We start from the raw sequence: 22,720 nt of genomic DNA, 5'->3' as shown, positions 1-22,720 counted from the left end.
TATTTTACTGTTCTGGTTGCCCTGATAAGCCCGGTCTGTGCATTGGCAACTGTTTTAAAGAATTTCATACAGTTGCCAGGTACCAAAAATAATTTAATTGTTTCTTAATCTTTCTTACAGTTGCCAGTTACAAAAAATTATTTCATTTTTTCTTAATCTTAATCTACTGTTCTTAATCTACTGTTCATAAATATATACTATTTTGGGGTACTTTACAGTGGGGGGCTTCCAAAATGTCCCAAATGGGATATGGGCCCAGTAAACCAATTCCTGAAAACTTGCGCATGTTCCAGTTATGGCCTCATGGCTTCCTCAAAAAATGCATGAACCATGCATGTGAGGCCTTGTTGGAATCGGGGGATGTTGGTGAACAAAATGTGGTGTTTTCTTCCACTGTTGCACTTATGGTGTGCAAGAAATTCAGTGCAACATTGAAATGTATGCGTTAAAAACGCAATAAAATAATTTCCCTGTGAAGTTTGGCAGACATCAGTGAAGAAATGGCTAGCTGAAAACTGTCAAAACTACCCTAGTTGAACACCTTGACTTGTCTACTGTTCATAAATATATACTTTTATGGGGTAATTTACAGTGGGGGGCTTCCAAAATGTCCCAAATGGGATATGGGCCCAGGAAACCAATTTCTGAAAATTCCAAATGTGAAAACGAAAATGCGCATGTTGCAGTTTTGCCCTCATAGCTTCCTCAAAAAATGCATGAACCATGCATGTGAGGCCTTGTTGGAACCGGGGGATGTTGGTGAACAAAATGTGGTGCTTTCTTCCACTGTTGCACATATGCTGTGCAAGAAATAAATTTTAACATTGAAATGTATGCGTTAAAAACGCAATAAAATAAATTTTCCGTGAACTTTGGCAGACATCAGTGAAGAAATGGCTAGCTGAAAACTGTCAAAACTACCCTAGTTGAACACCTTGACTTGTCTACTGTTCATAAATATATACTTTTAGGGGGTAATTTACAGTGGGGGGCTTCAAAAATGTCCCAAATGGGATATGGGCCCAGGAAACCAATTTCTGAAAATTCCAAATGTGAAAACGAAAATGCGCATGTTCTAGTTTTGCCCTCATAGCTTCCTCAAAAAATGCATGAACCATGCATGTGAGGCCTTGTTGGAACCGGGGGATGTTGGCCCTGCTGAAGAAACAATATGAAACGGGTAGATGATTTCTTTTAATTGACTGACTACATCAGTGACAAAACCACAGGCAATCTGATCATTATTATAGATCTATGTATTTGTATTGACACCAAGAAGCAATTACCTCCAAGGTAAACCAAGTCGGTAAAATCGTCTGCTCAAGGACTCGATGAGACTTTAAGCTTTATAATGTTCTTCATTTACAGTTATTGTGAATTAGCAGGCAAACCCCTCATGGGTTATTAGAATTGGTATCATGTTGTTACAATGCAACTCCTGACAAATGCTTAGTGATCATGATCCGCGTCGGCTCATGTTTTCAGGACTGGGCCTGGTGCTTGATGGAATAGGAATGAGCAGATGATGTTTCCCAGTGTAGGACCTAGCATAACAATTCAGGTTTATGTCTCTCATTGATGAATGTTGACTTTGTGCCTCTCATACCAGCATGGCTACATCTTGCTGCCCCAGTACCCAGCTCATTCAAGAGCTTGTCTCTTTTATCGTCTTCTTTTACCTGTGGTCTAAATATAAATGGTTTCTGCCGTTCTTTTTTAATTCCTTTTATATGTGATAGTCTATGATAGCAAACACAAACCATCCTCACTGTGTATTTGGATGTAGTTGTTGTTTTTTTTCTCTTCTCAGACCGAGGAGCCAACTCCCAGCACTTCCACATCATCGTCTGTCCCTAAGCCAAAACTGGAAAGGAGGCCTCTTCGTGGGAGCGGTCAGTACATACTGTGGGCTTGAATGTTTCATTTTTTCCCATTGTCTTCAACAATCATGTTTAGCAGGTTTGCTCGACTGTGAAGCAGATATTCTATAATGCATATGTTTTTTATTTGTCCCAGTAGGATATAACCCGCTGACTGGTGATGGAGGTGGTGCCTGTGTGTGGAGACCAGGCAGAAGGGGTCCCTCGGCCGGGGGATGAGGTTAGGCTTCTTGCTGGTATTTTCCCCCAAAGTACCAGCAAGATTCAGTGAGTGTGTCCACCCTCAGAAGTATCTGTAATTTCAGCAGCCCTTCTTCAGCTCTCATGTGGAGTTCAACCTGGACATGAACTGGATCACCATTCCCTCTTCTGAAAGGTGCCAAAGAGCCAGCCACCTTGTTTTCAATGACTGTGTACTTCTTGGGGGAAAACCTGGTGTCATCCCTGGTTGAATGATGAGACTGTGGACTTCTGGCACGATTACTGGATGCTGTGAATGATGTCACCCTTAAAAATGGCTCTGTAGCCAATGAGGATGACTGATATTGCGTGGTGGATATCACTCTGTACATGTTCTATTTCTATTGTGTTTGCTGCTTCCATAGATATCTTGCACCTCAACTTCATAGGGGAAGTTCTTCGTGGAAGGACACCTTTCCTCTTCAGCACAGCAGTGTCTAGCATCTTCTGTCCTGTCTCTTTACTGTACAGGGTTTCTGTATTGTACGATCGGTCTACAATGCAGCATTCCAGACCTTAAAGTCTCTGCAATCAATAGAAAGTTCACACATTTCCATATTAATAAATGCTTTTACTATGAAATGATCTGGAATGGTTTTTTTTGTTTTTTTTTCTGTCTTTTTAGCTGTTAATGTTTGCACTTTGTCCCCGGGCTGCATAACGGGCCTTATTGTCTTTAACTGGTCTTGTATAGACACAGAATTTGAAAGCATTGGCAAAAATATAAAGGGTAGGCAGAAAGTAGCTCCTCGTTCCTGCAGAGCACCGCGTTGCCAACCATTATGTTCTTTTATAATTATTTATAGGAAAAAATATATTGGCAGAAAAGTTTCACTAAAGTAAGTGTCATGCCGTTTGATATATGTCGGATCTTGTGTTCTTGTTACACCAACAAAATGTATGTAAAATAAATCAGAATAAAACCCCACAGAATGACCAGATATAGAACAAGAAGTGCTTTCTCAATGTTTTATTTAAAGAGCAATTCCAACCGGTTTTTTATGTTACTAGCATCAGATTAAAAATACGTTTTCAAAAATACTGTGCTTTTTTTTTCTTTTTCAAAACAGTTCTAGATTTTGCATATTATATTCGCTGATGTGGTCAGCGTTAAAATGATTGTCTTTATCATCCATCTAGATATTATAATGAAATGAGTATTTTATATAATATACTATTTGTATTAAAGCACCCCAGTCTTTTAATTGAGCTGGTTGAAGGAAAGAAGCTGCCTTACACCCCAACATGTGCTTTCATTTAGGGCTGCAACTAACGATTATTTTCATAATCGATTAGTTGGCCGATTATTTTGTCGATTAATCGGATAAAAAAAAAAGAATGTACATTTTTCATTTATTTAAAATAATTTAATAAACAAATGATGTTAAATAAAAACAGCAGAATAAAAAAAAACTGATAAAATGCATTTCTTGTCTTTATTTCCCAACCAGCCCCCCCAATTGATGCACATTTGAGCACAGGCTTGCCACGCTGCCTCCCCGACATGCCACTCCACGCTGCCTCCCACATATGCCACTCCACGCTGCCTCCCACATATGCCACTCCACGCTGCCTCCCACATATGCCACTCCACGCTGCCTCCCACATATGCCACTCCACGCTGCCTCCCACATGTGCCACTCCACGCTGCCTCCCACATGTGCCACTCCACGCTGCCTCCCACATGTGCCACTCCACGCTGCCTCCCACATGTGCCACTCCACGCTGCCTCCCAGACATGCAACGCTGCCTCCCACACACGTCACTGTGCCTGATACGCCTTATACCCCCTGATACACCACTCCGTCCTCCCCAGACATGCCACACTGCCCTCCCCACATATGCCTTATATACCGTACATGCCTTATACCCCCAGATATGTCACTCCATCCTCCCCAGATATGCCTTATACCCCCCAGATATCTCATAATCCCCTCATAGAGTCACAGACCCGTTCACAGCACACAGACACCATACTTTTATAAATAAGTACTGGGTTAATCTTCACTGCCCCCAGGATTTAGATTCCCCTTAGTCTGCCCCCCCTTTATCTCTAACTGCGCCTTAAGTTAACTATATTAAATTAATCAAATTAACCCTCAGTCCTCATCATTGAATTAACCCTAAACACCCCATTAACCATAACTACCCCTAACTTAACCCTAAATACCCCATCAAAACAACTACCCTAAATTAACCCTAAAAACACCATTAACCACAACTGCCTCAAATTAACCCTAAAAACACCCCATTAACCACAGCTGCTCCTAAATTAACCCTAAACACCCCATTAACCATAGCTGCCCCTAAACACCCCATTAACCATAACTGCCCCTAAATTAACCCTAAACACTCCATTAACCATAACTGCCCCTAAATTAACCCCCACCTCCCCTAACTTTCAGCAGCCCAAATATTAATTTTATACTTACAGTTAGATGAGTGTCACAGCCATGTGGTTCTGGCCTTCTGGGAGAAGGAAGGGGGCGGGGCCAGTTGTCACAGTGATTATAGGGAGGGACTGGTAAGTAGGAGCTGCTGCTGTGAGTCAGACTAAACGGATTATATAATGAGGGGTATTTTTCAAAGCGTTTGCTCTGAAAAAACCCTCATTTTATAATCAATAAAAATCGATTCAACTAATCGATAATGAAATTTGTTGGCAACGATTTTCATTATCGATTATTATCGATTTTATCGATTAGTTGTTGCAGCCCTACTTTCATTCACTCCTGTGCTAGCTATCATGTATATCGCTGTATTTTTCCCTACGTTTGGTGTCCCAGCTGAGTTGGGGATAAATGCGAGACGTTGATCCAAGGCTCTAACCCAAGTCCTGTAATGCAAACTGGCATTTGCATGTGATATGTGAACGTACACGTGTGTAAGCAGAGAAGCAGCTTGGGATCATTTGAACTGATGGCTTTTCTTTCTTTCTTTCTTTTCCTGGAAAAAGCTAAGTTATTTTGAGGGAATGAGCTTTGTTTTATTGGAAGCATTAAGTATGAGCAATCCCTTCTGAATTGCAGGGAAGGTAATGTAGCATGTGGTCTACGGTAATGTCTCGACAGTCTGTAGCAGCCCAGTGCCAAGAGAGCTACATACAAAAGAACAGCGAGCTTATAGGGCCACCTACCCATGTTTGTAGAAATGCCTCTTTGGTACAGAGGAACATTTAAACCCTAAAGGAGCGCGCAGCAAAGATCCTTGGGTTAGAGCCACGTTAAAAATAATTCTGCTGAACTTGCAACATCAGATTGTACAGAAGTTAAGTTTGCCTGAACTAAGATGATCTGTTCTGTCTCGGCAGCCTCTGAATTTGTGCAGATTTATTTCCAAACCGGGGAACGCTTTTTAAAGCCTTGACTGTGAGTCAGTGGAACACATTAAGGGCCCGACAGATATGTTCTATGGGAAAATCTAACTTTTCTGTATTTTTATTTTAGCAGAATGAAATACCCTTAACTAATACAGATATGACTAAGACATAAACGCAGGCAACCCAAGGCATGCTAATTTTGGATTCCTTACCTATGGTTACATAGGATCTCTTTGGCTTATGCCAGTTGCTTAAACAAGGCTTTAGTGCACACCACGCGGTATCGTTAATGAATCGGTGAGATTAAGAATAAATTATGTGAGGAAGTGATTAAAGTGAGGAAGCCACAACTCTCTCCCTTTTAATGTATAGACCCCAAATACTTCCTCTGCCTTTTCCTCTAATTGTTATTGCAGATGAGGTTGTCTTCGCTGATAGATGTCCTCACAAGGGTCAGTACCATAAAAAAAGCATTTAAAGGAATGAAAGAAGCTATTTTATTAACATTACATCACAATATTTCCCATTTTTGAGATGCAATATCTACCACTGCAGTAATGTTAGTAAGGGGTTAAAATGATGGTTTCTTTGCATATAGACAGGATCTTTATATGATGTACAATTTAAGCAAAGGGTAGCTCATTGTGTTATTTGTGTAGCTATATTGTCACACTTGATGTGTATGTGAGTATGATGTCATTTCAGGCTGAAAGAACTCGCTCTCTGCCTAAACTTTGTTACCTTCTTGTTACACGCCTGCTACATTCCCCTGTCACAGCTCTTGTAACATTTCCTGGCGTAACCCTATGTGTTCTAGAATTTATAGATGGATCCATTACCTACTGGAATTTAGAATATGTTATATTTTCTTATAGCTTGGCTGTTCTCATGACATTTTAAATAACGGATCTGCCTGTCTGTTGTATTAAAAAATTGTGATTTTTGTCATTATCTTTAATGTTTATAATGTCTTTTACAGTTGGGGACCATTTGGGGAAGGGCAGCTTGATATGTTCGTAATGAGATCCACAGCACACACAAAAAAAGTCACGCTGTGATAGTTAAGGTAAGATATTCACGGGGAAGGATCCTTTTAAGGGCCTTGTTTCTAGGATTTTGTGAGATTTTAAAACTGCTTCTAGGATATCGGCCAAATAAGAAGGGTAGGGTGGGCTTCTATCCCGTGCTTTGCATGGATGTTTTATGAATCAGTTTCCTGCAATGTCTGTACATTAGGCAGATCTGGTAATGATCCAGCTATGTGGCTATTACCTGTCTACAGGGTCACAGAATTCTTCAAAATGTAATTTGGAAATGGCTTTAGTGATTTTTCTTTCTTGAAAGTCCCCCAAACTTCTTGCTCTGCCCTTCTTTCGGGGAACATGTCCTAAAGGGCTTCTTTTAAAATGCATAGTGAATTCAGTGAGTTCCAAACTTTTCTGCCAACTCCCACTTTAGTGAATAAACCATAGATGAGTCAAGGTCAAACTCCAGTGAGCTTCTTCTGCAAGAGGGTCTGGGATGCCCACTGCATGATGCTAATATAATGTAGTGGATTTCTTAAAACTGGTATGCACCACTCTGTATTTTTATTATAATTTCTTGGTCAGGGTGTTATTGAGGATAGCTGCATTAGTCCAGTTGTATCAATGTGATAAAATACAAGTATTACAATATTCTATGTTTTAAAATAGTCAACAGTATGATTTGCCCCATACCACACAGTCGTATGGATACTTTACTATATATTTTTAATAGCAAGGTAAGTTCTATTTGCTTTGTTTGCCAAAAAGTGTCTCCCTCAGCCAGTTTCTAGCAGAGAATGATGTGAGTTGTAGTCTACTGCTGCTGCAATGTCTGAGGTCACTCATCCATCAATCTACTAAACAAAGACTTCCCTTTCTTTGTTCCTCTAAGTGTCATTGCACAATGTAACCAGAAGGGGGAGTCTTTCCTCACAGATCACTCCATACGGGTTTCCCAAAGCCTTTCTTCTGCTGAGGTCATCTATTATTTTAGCCAAGAAAAAAAAACCTTTGGTCAGGATTCTGACCTGGAAACCTGACATAATACAAGAAACCAATGTCTCCGTCTTCGAGACTTGAAATGATTTCCCTTGAACTCAACGCATGCAGCAGACAAAAACATTCTGTTTGCTCTTCTGTTTTCTGTAGGAAATTAGCGGACTTCAAGATTTAGAGGACGAGAGTATTTCCTTGTACGTTCCCTCTAGATCTGGGGGACCAGTTATATTGTTTAGCATTACAAGTAACCGCGTGATGCACTTTGGTGGCGGTGAAGAAATAGCATTTTCCATTGAAACCGTTGTACTTCTATGACAAATAATAATAAAAATAGCCCTTTTCACCTATCATTGTCTTACTTACATCGGTGTTGTTTGGGTTATAAACCAAGGCCCACGATACCTTGTTACCTTTGTTTATTTCAAAGGAGGATGAATGTTAGAAGATTGTAAAACTAGAGGGTCAGAGATTTAGGTGCAATGTAAAGAAATTTTGGTTTACTGGTGGTAGATAGGTAAAATAGCCTCCCAGCAGAAGTGGTAAAGACTAATACAGTAAGGGAATTTAAGCACGTATGGGATAGGCTTAACGCTATCCTGGATCTAAGACGAGACTGAGGACTGATTAAGGTCAGAGTCTTTATATCAGGAAAAATGGGCAGACCAGAAGGGCTGAATGGCCTGTATCTGCCCTCATTCTATGTTTAGTTGTCATTACTGTAAAGCTCTTTGGAAAGTCTGTTGAAAAACATAAGAATATTTTTAATAACCGTAGATGCACCCCCCCCATCCCCCCCCCAGCAGAGATATGAGAGAATAAACCGATATGCCGACAAAGCTCTCTCCAGCCAAACCCTGCTCTTGGCTAGTACCTACTGCGTATGATCTCTTCGTCGTCATGTAATGTACACGGTCTGTATTTCATACATACTGCTTATGTGCATTCCCTGTACAGTCTGTATGCTGAACATATACTCTGTGCTAATGCCTCAAGTATCTAGAAAACCATAAGGTGATAAAGACCAAGGATCTCGCATTTAAATCTGCATTTAATGTGGTTATTTGTCTTATGAGGGTATATGAGTTGTGTCCACGTGCTATGAATTTCTGTGGCTGCGCATGATCTACATGCAATAAGCGTGACGTTTTATTATGTTTCTCTGTTTATTTTTAAAAACCAGGTTAACGGGAAATAGATTTTTTTTTCCTGGCCATAGTGGCGTTGGTGAGACTTAACACCTTGGCAGATGGTATTCTGTTCTAGTTTGGGTTGGGTACTGGCAGGGGGATCTCTCTACTTTGGCTGGCACCAAAGTCATGTAAGTGCATAAAAATCACACACACGCATAGTCTGGAGGCCGGCTTCCCAGTGTCAGACTAGTATTGAGGGGTCATGTAATGTCACAAGCCGGCCTGGACTGGCCATTTGGCACAATGGGTACATTGCCCATACTCATGTGATCTCCGGGAGTAGACTGAGTGCTGCTGGCAGCTGGGTATGCCTGCCGCCACTTTGTGAGCAGAAAACCGCGTAGTGTTCCGTCCAGCTTTATAGTGTTGGAGCCGCATTGCCAATGCCAGTCCTGGTTACATGACCCACTGAGCTCCCAAGAGTCAGACAAGGCCTGCTTTACTTTAGGAATTTCACACTGCTTAGTTGGCAGTAGTTGCCGCTGGAGCTCTAGGCTTTAAGTAACCCTAAGGAAAAAAAGGGGGCCAACCTGTAATGCAAGTAGCGAAAAGGATACACATAAACTAAGCAACACAATGAAACATTATTGTGGTGCAAGTTTATGGCTTCCACTTGCACTCGGGGGGGAGCAGAGGGCTAAAGAAGTTGCTGCCTCTATTAATGTGGTGCCACCTTGGGTAGGGGGCAACCTTGATCTTGTTAAAGTACCAGCTTCTGGCTCTGTACATTGTGCGCTGTTGTGTGTACGCGGCTGTGTAGTTGGTGTTGGACTACGATTTTGCTCATCCTCAAGCATACTATGAGATATGAAGATGTTAGCGGCTGTCCAGGAACCAGTTAAGCGCCACCTTCCTAAAACGCGCTGTCCCTTTCTTGTCTGAAATTCACATCAGTGTCAACTGCTTGAAGGAGCCAGTCACTGGCAGGAAAGCAATCTATAATGGAAATCCATGCAAGCGCTTTCTGCGCATGCAGGCGGAGGAAATCACTAGCCGCGTGGAACTCTTGTGTGATCCAGTGCCAGAGAGGATCCCGCGCGTTAACACTGGTAAGCAGGCGATGCCTTCAGCGTGCCATGTAACTGGGGCTCAGGGACATAATGGATAAAGAGATTGTGGCGCTTATGCAAGGAAAATACAATGTTAATGGCATACAATTGCCAGAGTTCCCCTCTGATGATGACGTCAGGGACATTTAGAAGCGGTACGTCATTGTAAGTGCTGTATAACTCAGGAACCATTCTCACCCCTCCACGTCTGATCCCTCCCGCATTCTCTACTCAACTACAACCTCCGCCGCTGAAAGTTTTTATTTCTAGCCCTTGTCACGTGATCGAGGTCTCGCTTGCTCGTCGCCAATCCTGATGCAGGGACGGGAGCCGGGCGGGTTCAATCTCGCGCTCCCCTCTGTCTATGCGCTTAAAGAGCCGCCGCGAGGGTGACGTGAGGAGCTCGGGTTGCTGAGGGTTTGAGTGGCCCGGTGGACGGGACTCGGACTGGTGCAAACCGGGGGGCACGCAGGACCGGGAGGCAAAGGATGAGGGGGACTGGATTGTGACACGAATTCCCCTCCAGGCCCGAGTTAAGAAGGAAGGAGATTTGGGGCAAGAGGGGGTGGTAAGGCCAGGCTTGGGTGAGTGAGGGGGAGCTCATTAAGTACCGGGAACAAAGAGAAACTACTCGCGGTGTCTGAGCGGGGCGGGAGTCTCTGCACATTACCGGCTATTGTTACAAGGGCTTACGTGGGGCAAGTGGTAGTGCGGGGCATTCGTGTTGGGGCACTTACTGAGTGTGTGAGTAGTGTAACTGCCCCTGCATGTTAGGGGGCGAGACGCTAGACGGAGGCTGTGTGCGAGTTCCAGGGGCAGTTCAGCGTGCAGCTGGGATACGTGGCCAGTCACTGGTTCCCTAAGCTAAAGGCAGGATTACCGGGGGCAGCCTGACGGGGAGGTGGGGAGCCCAGAACTTCCTGGACCCTCTAGCAGAGAAGGGGTGACGCTGTCCCGGGTACTCTGTAGTCCTGTCCCCCCGGGATGGCCGGCCGGAGCCGCCGCTCGTGGCTCAGCGTTCTGCTGGGACTGGTGCTCGGCTTCCTCCTGGCCTCCCGGCTCATCTTGCCCCGGGCCGCCGAGATGCAAAGAGCCAGCCGGCGAATCGGTGGCAGAGGAGTTGGAAGCGGGCATGCGGGGGTCTGCGGCCTGCAAGCCGGCTTGAGGACTGATTACGCTGCGGTACTTGGCTGGCAGCAGCCGCTTCAGCCTGATACGGGGGCCTCGAACACTGGGCTGGAGGAAGACATCCCCCAGGATAAGAACTTTCTGTATGTGGGAGTGATGACAGCCCAGAAATACCTGCAAACCAGAGCCGTGGCTGCTTATAAGTGAGTACCGGGGATCCAGCCTCATTTGCCCGTTTTCCACTCATCATCAGCCCCGTGTTATCGCCGGACGCGCCCCCTATCCGGGCTAAATCACTAGCGCCTTGCGTCCCATGCTATCTTCTATCTATCTATCTATCTATCTATCTATCTATCTATCTATCTGTGTGTGTATATATATGTGTGTGTGTGTGTATATATATGTGTGTGTGTATATATATGTGTGTGTGTGTGTATGTATATGTATATTTCTTTGTGGTTGTCAATACACCATGAGATTTCTGAGGGAAAAACAAGCCTTCTGCCTTGTCCGGTGTCTGTAGATGAGTGTTTAATAATACTTCTACTACCCCTTAAATTTAAGTGGAAGGGTTTCCATCACCTTTTACCCACCATAACTTATGTAATTATATTTCTTTTGTTAGTTACATGGTTGTTTGCAGGGATCAGTAGGGTTGTCATAGTGATGGGCTCCCCCCCCATCCCATTGTGTTCTGTAACTCTAACTCCCATCCTGCTCAACCAGCTTTAAAGCCCTGCAACACATCAGGTCACACCAGCCTCTCGGCAACATTTTTTGATTGATCTGCTAGCAAACTAGTGACATGTGGTCGCACCGGTTGCACGAGATGCCATCTCTCCGGCGTACAGGGTTTAATGTGGGCTTGTCGTTAATTTAAGATAAATACCTGTTAGAAATGGCTTTTTAAACTTCGTTTTTTCCCCTCCAGGCCTGTTTAGTGGTTAGCACATAGTCTGCATGACAACTAACATTCGTAGCGCATTCAACGTCTAGTAAACCTGTACTGCAATACATTTTTTTTTATATAGAATGTCTGTATTCTATGTAATCTCTTTCTGTTCTTCAATGTCCCGCGTAGCATATTTCACATTCATAAATCACAATGATTGTAAGAACTTTACCGCTGTAATCACAAACTTCGCCTATTAGGCTTTGCCTGTAGGGGCTGGTAATATTATGTTAAGTCATAATGTATCCACATCCTAACATTTTAATTGTCTCCAAGACCTGTTGGGAAGTCTAACGTTATACCTCTGGCTGACTCGGGTCTGCGATCTGCTCATTGACTTTGCCTAAACCTTTGGAGGAGTCTCATACATGGGGCTCGGTTCAGCTTATCATACTTTGCTGATCGTGCTAGAGGGAAATTAATAACCTTTTTCTTTTATGTCCTTAATGACATTGTAATCTCTTGTAGTGCTCGATAACTGGTCATAGAACATTGTCGTTTCCGCTTTGATGTTTCTTTATTGCCCGTTCTTCCATGGGAAATGTAATGCCTAGAGGTTCATCTAGGAGCCGCAGCAAAGCTACACGTAGAAAAATTGCTTAATATTCTGTCAAAATCCTTCAACCCTCTATAGTGTTCATTTATTTTTCTCCTTTTTGCTGTTGATCTCTAATTTCGTCCTTGGTCTTGTCTTAGCTTTAGGAAAGCCTGACGCTGTGTTCCCTTGTCCGATTAACCCCTCCTGCGTCTGCCTGTGTTAATGCAATACCTATATTCATATACCTTTCTCGTTTAATGTCACGAAAATGAAGCCACTAGACCGAGAAACTATTATGCTGTTTATTGTAAATAGATATTAACCAAGGAAGAAACTTTAATTTTTTTTTATTTTTTTTTTTAATCTTTTATTGTTTCGGAGGGAAAAACAAGCCTTCTGGCTTGTCTGGTGTCTGTAGATGAATGTTTAATAATACTTCTACTACCCCTTAAGCTATCAGAATAAGTCCCTTTTGACTTGTTACCTTGTTGAGAAGTCCCCCTCTCCATACTTTGGCAGGTGATGGCAGGATATCGGTTTTATTCTTTCACATAGATATACATAATATATTGAGTACAGAAATCGCTCTTGCTACACAGTGGCAGTCACTCAAGCGCTTTGCTGAATTATTCATGCTTGACTGCACAGTAAATGACACCCTTATCAGCGCCGGCGTATTCATTTCAAATCTCGGCCATTAACGTAGTGTCGGTGAAATGCAGAAGATTAATTTGTTGGGTAAGAGTTGGCTTGAGCTGTAGCCTCGAGCATTGTTTCCGCTCCTCGTTTTTATGGAATTAGACGGTGAAAGTGTTGCCAGTTGCGCGCGATTATAAGAGGCAGGCTGCCTTTTATGAATGGACACAGGAGCCTTGTGGCTACTGCTCTACTGCATCTTCTACAGCCCTATATTAACACTATCGGTGTTGCGTGATAGATGTGTGGAATTGCCTTCCGGCAGAAGCAGTACAGGTTTATATAATGAGGGAGCATAGCATTTAATATCAGTGTCCTAAAGTTGGGTCCGTCTGCTTTATGCATTAGAGGAATATACATTTTATATTTGTGTGATTAAAGTCAATCTTTTAAGTTGACAGATCTGGCTATTTTTAAATGTAAAACACTACAGTGTTCATTTCTCTTCTTTCTGGTCCCAGCTGCTTCTGGTGGATTTGATATCTTTCTCCAGCCAGAGGCAGTCTGAGCCCCTGCGTGGAAATGTTCCCTGTCCTGTAAAAGTATGGGTGATTACTGATGCATCCATCTCGCGCATGTACTTACAAAAGCATCTTTTAATCCCCTTAAGAAAAAAAGAAAAAACAAAAATCTCCTATCCCGCTGTGCTGGATTTTTGCTGCACATCTGTAGTCAATGCGACCTCTGTAGCTTTTTATAGTTCTTCGTACTGCATCTGCAATGTGGCTTCAGACTGAGGTTCCTAAAGATCACTTCACAACTGCTTGCCTTTTGACCATGAAACTAAAGCGACAAGCCTTTTTATCTATTCACCCTCCCCGGCCAGCACACAGGACTACATAACTTCCAAACAAGTTTTCTGTTGCAGGGCTTGTTGCCTTTGTGTGTGCGATATTCTTCCTAGGGGCCCTGAGTGTACGCTGGCAGCAGCAGCAAAGTACCTAATAAACCGCCAAGGATAAAAGAAGGCGACAGCCCCTTTTATTTAACGTTAGCAGACATGTAACCTTGGTCTGTGTGTTCGCACTATGCTTTTTGAACAACCTATATAACCGCTCTGTTGTAGGACAGAAGATTGATGAAGAATGAACTAGGTGAACATGTTTTTCTGAGTTAACAAAAAATGTGCAAAACCATAATGAACGCTGGATCATTTAGCAACTTTTTTTTTTTTGTGGCAGTAAAATGTTCATATCAACTTCAATGCTCAGAGTTTTATGACCCTTATTGTGTGCTTTCTTCTCTTAAGTGGTTTAATGTCCTTCAATTTTGTAAAGCTAGCTCTTAATCTTTTATCTTCAGAACCTGGGCAACCTCCATCCCTGGCAAAGTCGAATTCTTCTCGAGTGAAGGGTCTGACACTTCCATACCAATCCCCATCATAGCGCTGCAAGGTGTGGATGACACGTACCCTCCACAGAAGAAATCCTTCATGATGATAAAGTATATGCACGATCACTATTTGGATCAGTATGAGTGGTTCATGAGAGCAGATGATGATGTTTACATCAAAGGGGATCGTCTGGAGAGCTTCTTGAGGAGCCTCAACAGCAGTGAACCTCTGTTCCTGGGTCAGACTGGCCTTGGCACAACAGAGGAGATGGGCAAACTGGCATTAGAACCAGGAGAAAACTTCTGCATGGGTGGACCTGGTGTTATTATGAGCAGAGAGGTGCTGCGCAGGATGGTCCCCCACATCGGAGAATGTATGAGGGAGATGTTCACCACCCACGAGGATGTGGAAATTGGCCGATGTGTCAGGAGGTTCGCAGGCGTTCAGTGCGTCTGGTCGTATGAGGTAAGAATTTATTAAACCCAAGACTTCATTTGATATTTAAGGACAGATGTATGAGACAAACGGTTTAAAAGGAAAAGCCAAGCTTTTTATTAAACAAGAAAATCTGTTTTGGTAATCTCTCTCCTACAATAACCAGTTCTCCAGGCCTTTTTAAGGAAATCTTATACCCCAAAATTAGTTTAATTGCTAAAAAGTGGCCACACATTAATTACATAACACATAAAGGTTACACGGACCATTGTCTGTTTTACAAACTGCTTTTCCGATAAAACTACAAAGTTGACTGATCGGTAGAGCAATTTCGGGAGGGTAGAGATGGCTGTTGTAGATGCCAGGTAGGAAAAGGAACAAAATTAGATTTAATGCTGTGATTTCTGGATTGGGCCAGCAGAATCCGATACTCTGTACTCCGCTAGGAGATGTACACAGGTACTACCTAATGGGTTTGGGCAGAAATGGAAACCTAGCAAGATGACTGAGGAGGCTTAAAGGTGCTGTTCCACTGAAACAATGAGAACATTGATCGCCTCTTAGATCTGACATTCTTTCTTTTACACAAAACACAGTCCATTTAAAAAAACCTTTCGTTTCCCCCAGTACAGTCTTTGGATTTTTACCCACATGCCATTAAATTGAGACATCTGTCTCTATACATGTGCTCGCCGATAAATGCCACCAGTCAATACTGTACATCTGTTTTAACTAGGAAAGACTTCTTATGTATACTACATTCTCTGTGAATTGGCCAAGTCAGCCTACAGCTAGTGGTTGGTGAGAATGAACGACCTTCAAGGTCACAGGTTTATTAAATGTTATGGGCGATTTAACTTCAATCTGACATTATCCGGGGAAGCCGCTTGTCTGCGCTAACTTCCTGAAAGCTAAGGCTTATTCATATGGACCTCCCGAAGACTGTTCATCTGGACGAGCCCGGCGAAAATATCTGTGCTTGGACATCATCAAAATGCTCTTAAGTTAGAATGGACCATATGTATTTATCTTCTGACATCAAAAGTTTGCAAGGCCTAAACAGCTTGTAAATGTAAACCATTTAATCTTCTCCCAGAGTAGGTCCTTCAAGTGATACACATGAATAGACCCTGAGATGAAAGTGTGTGTGTGTATATGTATATGTGTATATATATATATATTTACATTACATACACTTGTATCAACTTTTGGTGTCTCTAGTCACTGCTGCTGGAGGTGGTGGTGCATTTTCTTTGAGTTTGGTTACAATTAGATGTAGAAAACACGAAAGCAGAGATCACCAGGATTGTGTGGCAGAGCCAGCATCATCTGATCCATTTCCAATCATTATTTTATTAAGACTTCTTAACAGAAACCATATAAGTTAACAGTAGATGCCTGACATATGATAGGTAAGTTTGCCCTTTGCATTTCTGTGTGCTACTTGTTGCAAATGAATGGGGGTATTCTTGAGAGTCCCAGCCCCCCCCCCCAGCTTTTTGCCATGTCAGCTGTTTTAAGCAAAAGTGTGAACCTTTTAGAAGAGGCCCGTCGGCAGCCATGGCTGTTATGCAGTCCGTAGGACATCGACTACCATCTATGGTCAACCAATCTAATCTTATTTGATGGTGTGCTGACGCGCCCCTACCTGCACAGCAGTTTTAATAATAATTTATGCAATTAGTGTATGAAATTGGGTGTGTTTGCCATTCCCTGCCCTTCTGAGGTTCTTGGATCTCTCTGTGTACCCCGGTCGCTCCGGTGGGTGCATCTCCTAATCTGTGTGCATGCAGAGGAACGTGTCCAGGGCTAATTCTAGTGCAGCGCGCTGGAGCCTGGGTGCAGAGTTCTTACAAACAGGCCTTGTGCCCATACGGAGACTCAACAAGGCTCAGTCTGTAAGAGATATACCCTCCGAAGGCCAGCAAAGTAAACAAGCGTTTTCTCGGTACGCTTGGAATTCGCTTCTGTGCTTTTCCTTGCCGTTTAATTCCCCCAACGCTGTCCAATGAAGCTCCTCGCTTAGTCCTCAATCTGATTTCTCAATTGCTCTTTCAGGCCAGCAGAAACTGAATGTTTTCTTAATAGTACCAAAATAAACAAACAAAATGTATCGTACATACCCTGCCTTCTAGACCTAATATGCTTCCTGATCTGCTTCCTTCGTTTAAATATGCAGGATGGTCGAGCGATTCACCTCTTTACCATGGGCAGCCATTCCCAGCCCAATTTTTTGCGCCATTTGCATGTTTAATATTTATCGAGTGGGTTAAGGCAGGATCCTCATACTTCTCAGGACTACAAATCCTCCTCCGCTTCTGGTTGCGGCTGATATTGCGGGGAGGAGTATAGCCAGAAACCAATTTCACTAGAATAGTGTGTGGGGGGGGGGGCCTAATTTCAACCCTTCCAGCAGTGGCGGATCTACCGGGGTCGCAGGGGTCGCGACTGCGACCGGGCCCCGGCGGCAGGGGGGCCCAAGCCAAGGGGCCGCCCGAAATCTTTTTTACGTTTTTTTTTTTTTTTTTTTTTTTTTTTTTTTTAAATAAGGCAGGGGCGTCCAACATGCGGCCCGCGAGACCTCGAGGTGCGGCCCGCGTAAGATCGGCAGCCAGGGCAACCGATCTTACACGAGCCGCACCTCAAGCCCTGCTACTTACTTGTGGGAGGGTCTTCTGGACAGCACAGAGGAAGCGGAGTTCACGTGACTTCCTACTTCCTCTGTGCTTTAGCAGAGAAGGCAGAGGGAGGCCGCGCCCCCTGCTGAAGTCTGTGAGCGGCATCGAGGGAGCTGCAGTACAGGTAAGGGGGTGGGGAGGGTGTTTGAATGAGTTTGTGTGATTGAGGGAATGAATCTGTGAATTAATGATTATATGAATAAATGTGTGTGTGTGTGATAGCATGGATGTGTAAGTGCTGGAACCTAGGCATGATGGGACTGTGATTGCTGTTAGCAATCACACTCCTATCATGCCAAGTCAGCCAGTACATGCTGAAACCTGGCTAGCTGCCCCCCTTGTGTATTGATGCTGCCAGCAGTATGGGGTCTGCACATCACTTACAGCCATCCTGTACCAGCATGTACTGGCTGACTTGGCATGATAGGAGTGTGATTGCTAACAGCAATCACAGCGAGCACAGTCCCATCATGCCTAGGTACCAGCATTTACTGGTTGCCTAGGCTAACAGCAATCACACTCCTATCATGCCAAGTCATATTGCTAATTTTGTCCAATTGTGTGTTACCTACTTTTATTAAACATGTGAGTTTTTATTATTTTTAAAGGTGGGGGTCATTTTCGGTTTTGGCTAAGTGAACCCTGAATGTTTTGGTCCAGAATTTTCATTTTAGTTCATCCCTAGAATAAATCTAGGGAATCCTGAATTTGTAGTCGCAAAACTTTCAAGGCCCAGAAATCAGTGAGAGGAAGAGTAAAGGTTTTGTGTCATTTTACTTTATTTTAATCTGCATATTAAAGTGGCCCACTGCAGAAAAAACTTGGACACCCCTGGATTATGCCCTTTGTACATGCGCCCCTTTTTCTTTGATTATGATTCAATATGTAAATTGAATTTGTTGAATTAGTTGAAAAAACATTGTTGGGTAAAAATCATGTTTTTTGTGGGGGGGTGAGGGGGTGGGGGGGCCCTTAACAGATTCTCGCACCCGGGCCCTGAGGCATCTAGTTACGCCCCTGCCTTCCAGCATAAAACTGATCTGAAGATCAATTGCTCTATTTCTTAACCTTTTTAAGAACTACTTCTTCCCATCTTCCGTTAAACCCCCGTTCATTCATTATATGCCTCTCCTTGCGTTTTGTGTATTTTTGGCACAAATTTAATCTCTTATGACCGTATCATTTCCGGTTTAGGTACCCAAGGGATGTTTAAATGGCACACTAATGTGTCTTGGCTAAGAAGTCTGTCGGGTGCCGACCATTTGCGTCCGCTGGAATGGAGTAGCTGAATGTGAGAACGCAATTTTTCAGGGCTAAGTGGATTATTTAAGGTTTTAGCAGTATTTGGCCCATTGGCTGGTGGGCCCCTGGTCTAATCCATAGTTAATTAAAGTGGCGTGAATTACAGGAATAATCTGTACTAATCGCCATGACGGCTACTCTGCCCAGATGCGCTGCTTCAGGGAATTATATTAAAATGCATCTTAATATAGTGGGTTTAGGTTTTTTTGTGTGTGCTTTTAATCCTAATGTAGACTGGAGAGTCCCTTTAAGAAAGACATGAGAACTTTTCTATGGTTTCATTAAAGCGGAGGCTTCACCCTCAAGTGTGTGTGTGTGTGTGTGTGTGTGTATCCCCCAACCCCCCCCCCCATATAGTGCCTACATAATTGGCAGATTGCAATCTGTCATCTTCTGCCTCGTTCCTTTTTCAATTTTGTTTTAAATTCCCTGTTCACATCTGCCTTCCTTCTTTGCATTGCTTTCCCCGTTTTCTCATACCTGTGCCATATGCGGCCTGCATTTTCTTCTATAAATAACACTTTTGATCACTGCAGTTTAACCCCGTCCTGCAGAGTTTAATGAAGACTGAAGAGCTGACCCATATTGATATGAAAGCTTTTATATCTCTGTATGTAAAACAGCTCCTTTTTGTTAGAATTGTCTATATACTGGAATAACTGGCAAAGTGTGACCTTTTACATTAACCTTTTAGTGGATCAAAATCTATATTTTTGTGTTGATTGCACAGCAGCGGTTAAAAAGTTAGTGTTAATTCTTAACATTAGCTGCTGCATGTGTGTTCTACACGTTATAACGAGGCCACTATACAGGGCCGGGAAATCCTAAACGGATCCAGTCCGTGTGCCCAGGGCTTCGTGCCGGAAGAACACTTGAGCTGTAATCTTTGTGCCGAGTTAGAGACGCATGCTGACAATGACCAGCTCTGACCAGCTCAGTTATTTATACCCTCGAGGCCTTAATATTCTTGGGGTTTCATAGACATTTTGACCAAGATCCAGCATATAGACTAACGATGCTGGCAATCAACCAGCCCTGACTTTACTAGAGATGCTTGCTGGATAATAAAACACACTTTAGAAGATCTGTGGTACGGGGGAGCCCAAAACCAGTGGCTACATGTGCCTCGGGGGCTCTCTGATAACCGTGTTCTAAAGAGGCAGCTCTGCTGGCCAGAACGGCTCGGTACTCGGCATTAGTGCTGGACAGCGGAACGTGTAGCTTTCCTTTAAGGCTTGTAAGTGTTTTGTGAAAACATTGCTGCTGCTTGTTCTGGAATTTTTATTTTCCTTCCTGCCCAGTGGAAACTGTAGAGATAAGTGACCGTTATCTCAAGTGCCTGCTTTATTATACCGAATCCATGACCTTTTTACCCTTCAAGCTTCAAGGCTCCGAAGCAGCTGGTCCTCGTATTTTAAAGGGCTTACTGTGCGCCTTTAATGCCAGCGGCCAGTTAATGCCGGTTACATGGTGAGCTTTGCATCGGGATACTCGCAGTTATAACCATCTTTCATTTTCTGTTCCCATCTCCTGCCACGGCATGCCCCTCGCTGGGACAAAGTAGTCCGGCCTGTAACTTGAAGTAGTGTGCCCTCTTTTTTTATATATATACATTGCACTTTAACATTCCAGTCTATGAGAGATGTGTCACGCCTCCCTTTGAGCGAGATGGTTCTGGGGTTTCATCTATCTAGTCTTTAGATAATACGTACTTTGTTTGGCACTGTAACATGCATTCACTGCTCATTTCCTCTTTCAATAAAAAAGTTTCTATATTATATATATTTTTTTTAATATAGAAACTTTTTTATTGAAAGAGGAAATGAGCAGTGAATGCATGTTACAGTGCCAAACAAAGTACGTATTATCTAAAGACTAGATAGATGAAACCCCAGAACCATCTCGCTCAAAGGGAGGCGTGACACATCTCTCATAGACTGGAATGTTAAAGTGCAATGTATATATAAAAAAAAATATACATATATATATTTTTATTTTTTTTTGTGTGTGAAGCCATGAAGAAAACTTATGGATGTCTCACTCGTGGGACCTCCTGACCCACCCCAAATGCCAAGCCAAGGGGATTGGAAACCTCTCAAGGCCTGAAGACAAAGCCGCTCTGTGTTCTTTGTATTTTATTTATTAAAATAACTCAAATTAATAAGGGAAACTTTTAAAGTGCACCGTTTATTTTCTTCGTTTTTTCCGGTTAGCCAATGTTAGGTGTTTTAACGTCTCCTACCTCACACAATTCTACTAAGAGGCCAGACTTTGTGATACCGCCTGTGTTGTACAATGCAGCAGCTCGTCTAGGCAGACAGGGAAACCCTACGAAAGCTTGGACCTCATTAGCGTTGCCGTAAAGAATGCCAACGTGTCTTGTGACTGACAACAATGGCAGCCTGTCGATAAATTACTTTTATTGGAACAAAATGGGGGGGGGGCAGGTCTTTGTCGGTGCTAACCCGCATTAGTCAGATTATGTAGTCTGGTATGAGTGTGAACTCCCAGGGTCCTAAGAAAAGGTTAAATAAGTGACATAGAGTGCAAAGCATCTGAGTGTCTGTGTTTGATTTGTGACTTGCTGACTCGGGTCTCACACCCAAGTGAGGAACAAGATGCTCTATGAATAGCCTAATTCTTCCTCTGTTTCATAGTTGTGTAGTTCTGTAAATTAATAGAATTCCCCCCCCCCTCTAAACCTTTAGCTGGAAAAATGCATGTAAACCACATGTGTGGCAGTAACGGTTCCCCTGCGTTATAACGGTGAACTCCGCATAAAACTATTATTATTACAGAACAAAAACCAGAATAGAAGCGTTGCTGGATTCATTGGCACTCTTCACATTTACAGGGGAACTGTTACATCCGAAAAGCTAAAGCCAAACCCGAGCTGAAAACATGTGTTAGATTACCGTATTTGCTCGATTATAAGACGAAAAAAAAAGTGTGTGTGTGTGTGTGTGTGTGTGTGTGTGTGTTAGTTAAATGGGGGTATAGGGTGTGTGTGTGTGTGTTAAATGGGGGCATAGGGCATTTCTGGAGTGGCGTTAAGGGGGCATTTAATAGAGCACTCTGCCTCCTGAAATGCCTTATACCTCCCTATATGCCACTCTGCCCCATAATATGCCTTTTAACCCCCTAAATGCCAGAGTGGCATATAGGGGTATAAGGCATTTCTGGAGGCAGAGTGCTCTATACAATGCCTTTTAACTCCCTTAATGCCACTCTGCCTCCTGGAATGCCTTATACCTCCCTATATGCCACTCTGCCCCATAATATGCATTTTAACCCCCTAAATGCCAGAATGGGATATAGGGGTATAAGGCATTTCTGGAGGCAGAGTGGCACATAGGGGGTCAAAAGGCATACCATGGGGCACAGTGGCATATAGAGGGTTAAAAGGCATATCATGGGCCACAGTGCCATATTGGTGTGGCAAGCCTGGGGGCAGATGTGCGTAACTGGGGGACAGGTTGGAAAATACAAGGAAATAAAAACAAAAAAAATATTTTTCTCAATCATAGCTTTTATTTAAAAAAATAGTTTACATGAATTAACATTTACTGGTAAAACTTTTTTCCTTTAGGGTCGTCTTATATTCAGGCTTTTTCTTTTTTTCCTAAGTTAATATTCAGATTTTGGGGGGTCGTCTTATAATCAGGGTCGTCTTATAATCGAGCAAATACGGTAATTATTTCTCAAATTTCCCTTTCAATTCCTGTGATCTCTCAACCCAAATAGGATGTTATAACGCGCTCCCCGGCCGTGGCTGCGCATGAGCCTCCAGCACTATAGATTGTGTGGGACCTCTCTTTTAAAGCGTTCTCTATAAATCTTTCCAGCCAGCCTGATGTGGCATAAAGAGAAAAGTGATTAACTAGTGCGTATCGGTATAAGGTAGGGGGTAATCCGGGAAGAAAAACGCGTTGCAGGTAAGTGTGAAGGTTTTCTCA

The 22,720-nt window shown here is 43.1% G+C and overlaps 1 protein-coding gene across 1 annotated transcript in view; it reads left to right on the top strand.

The window, feature by feature from the left end:
* Window positions 1-10,686: 10,686 nt before the first annotated feature.
* LOC149300046 (chondroitin sulfate synthase 1-like) overlaps window positions 10,687-22,720 on the top strand; it is a 28,893-nt gene continuing 16,859 nt past the window's right edge. The window contains exons 1-2 of the mRNA XM_089485772.1: window positions 10,687-11,033; window positions 14,319-14,814. Of these exons, the coding sequence (XP_089341898.1) occupies window positions 10,687-11,033; window positions 14,319-14,814 (843 nt within the window). The remainder of the gene's footprint in view (window positions 11,034-14,318; window positions 14,815-22,720) is intronic.

Source organism: Sceloporus occidentalis, unplaced genomic scaffold (assembly GCF_023333645.1).
Source record: "Sceloporus occidentalis isolate IW3139 unplaced genomic scaffold, rSceOcc1.0.p SCAF_26, whole genome shotgun sequence".
Taxonomy (NCBI): domain Eukaryota; kingdom Metazoa; phylum Chordata; class Lepidosauria; order Squamata; family Phrynosomatidae; genus Sceloporus; species Sceloporus occidentalis.
This window is presented reverse-complemented; position numbering and strand designations above follow the sequence as displayed.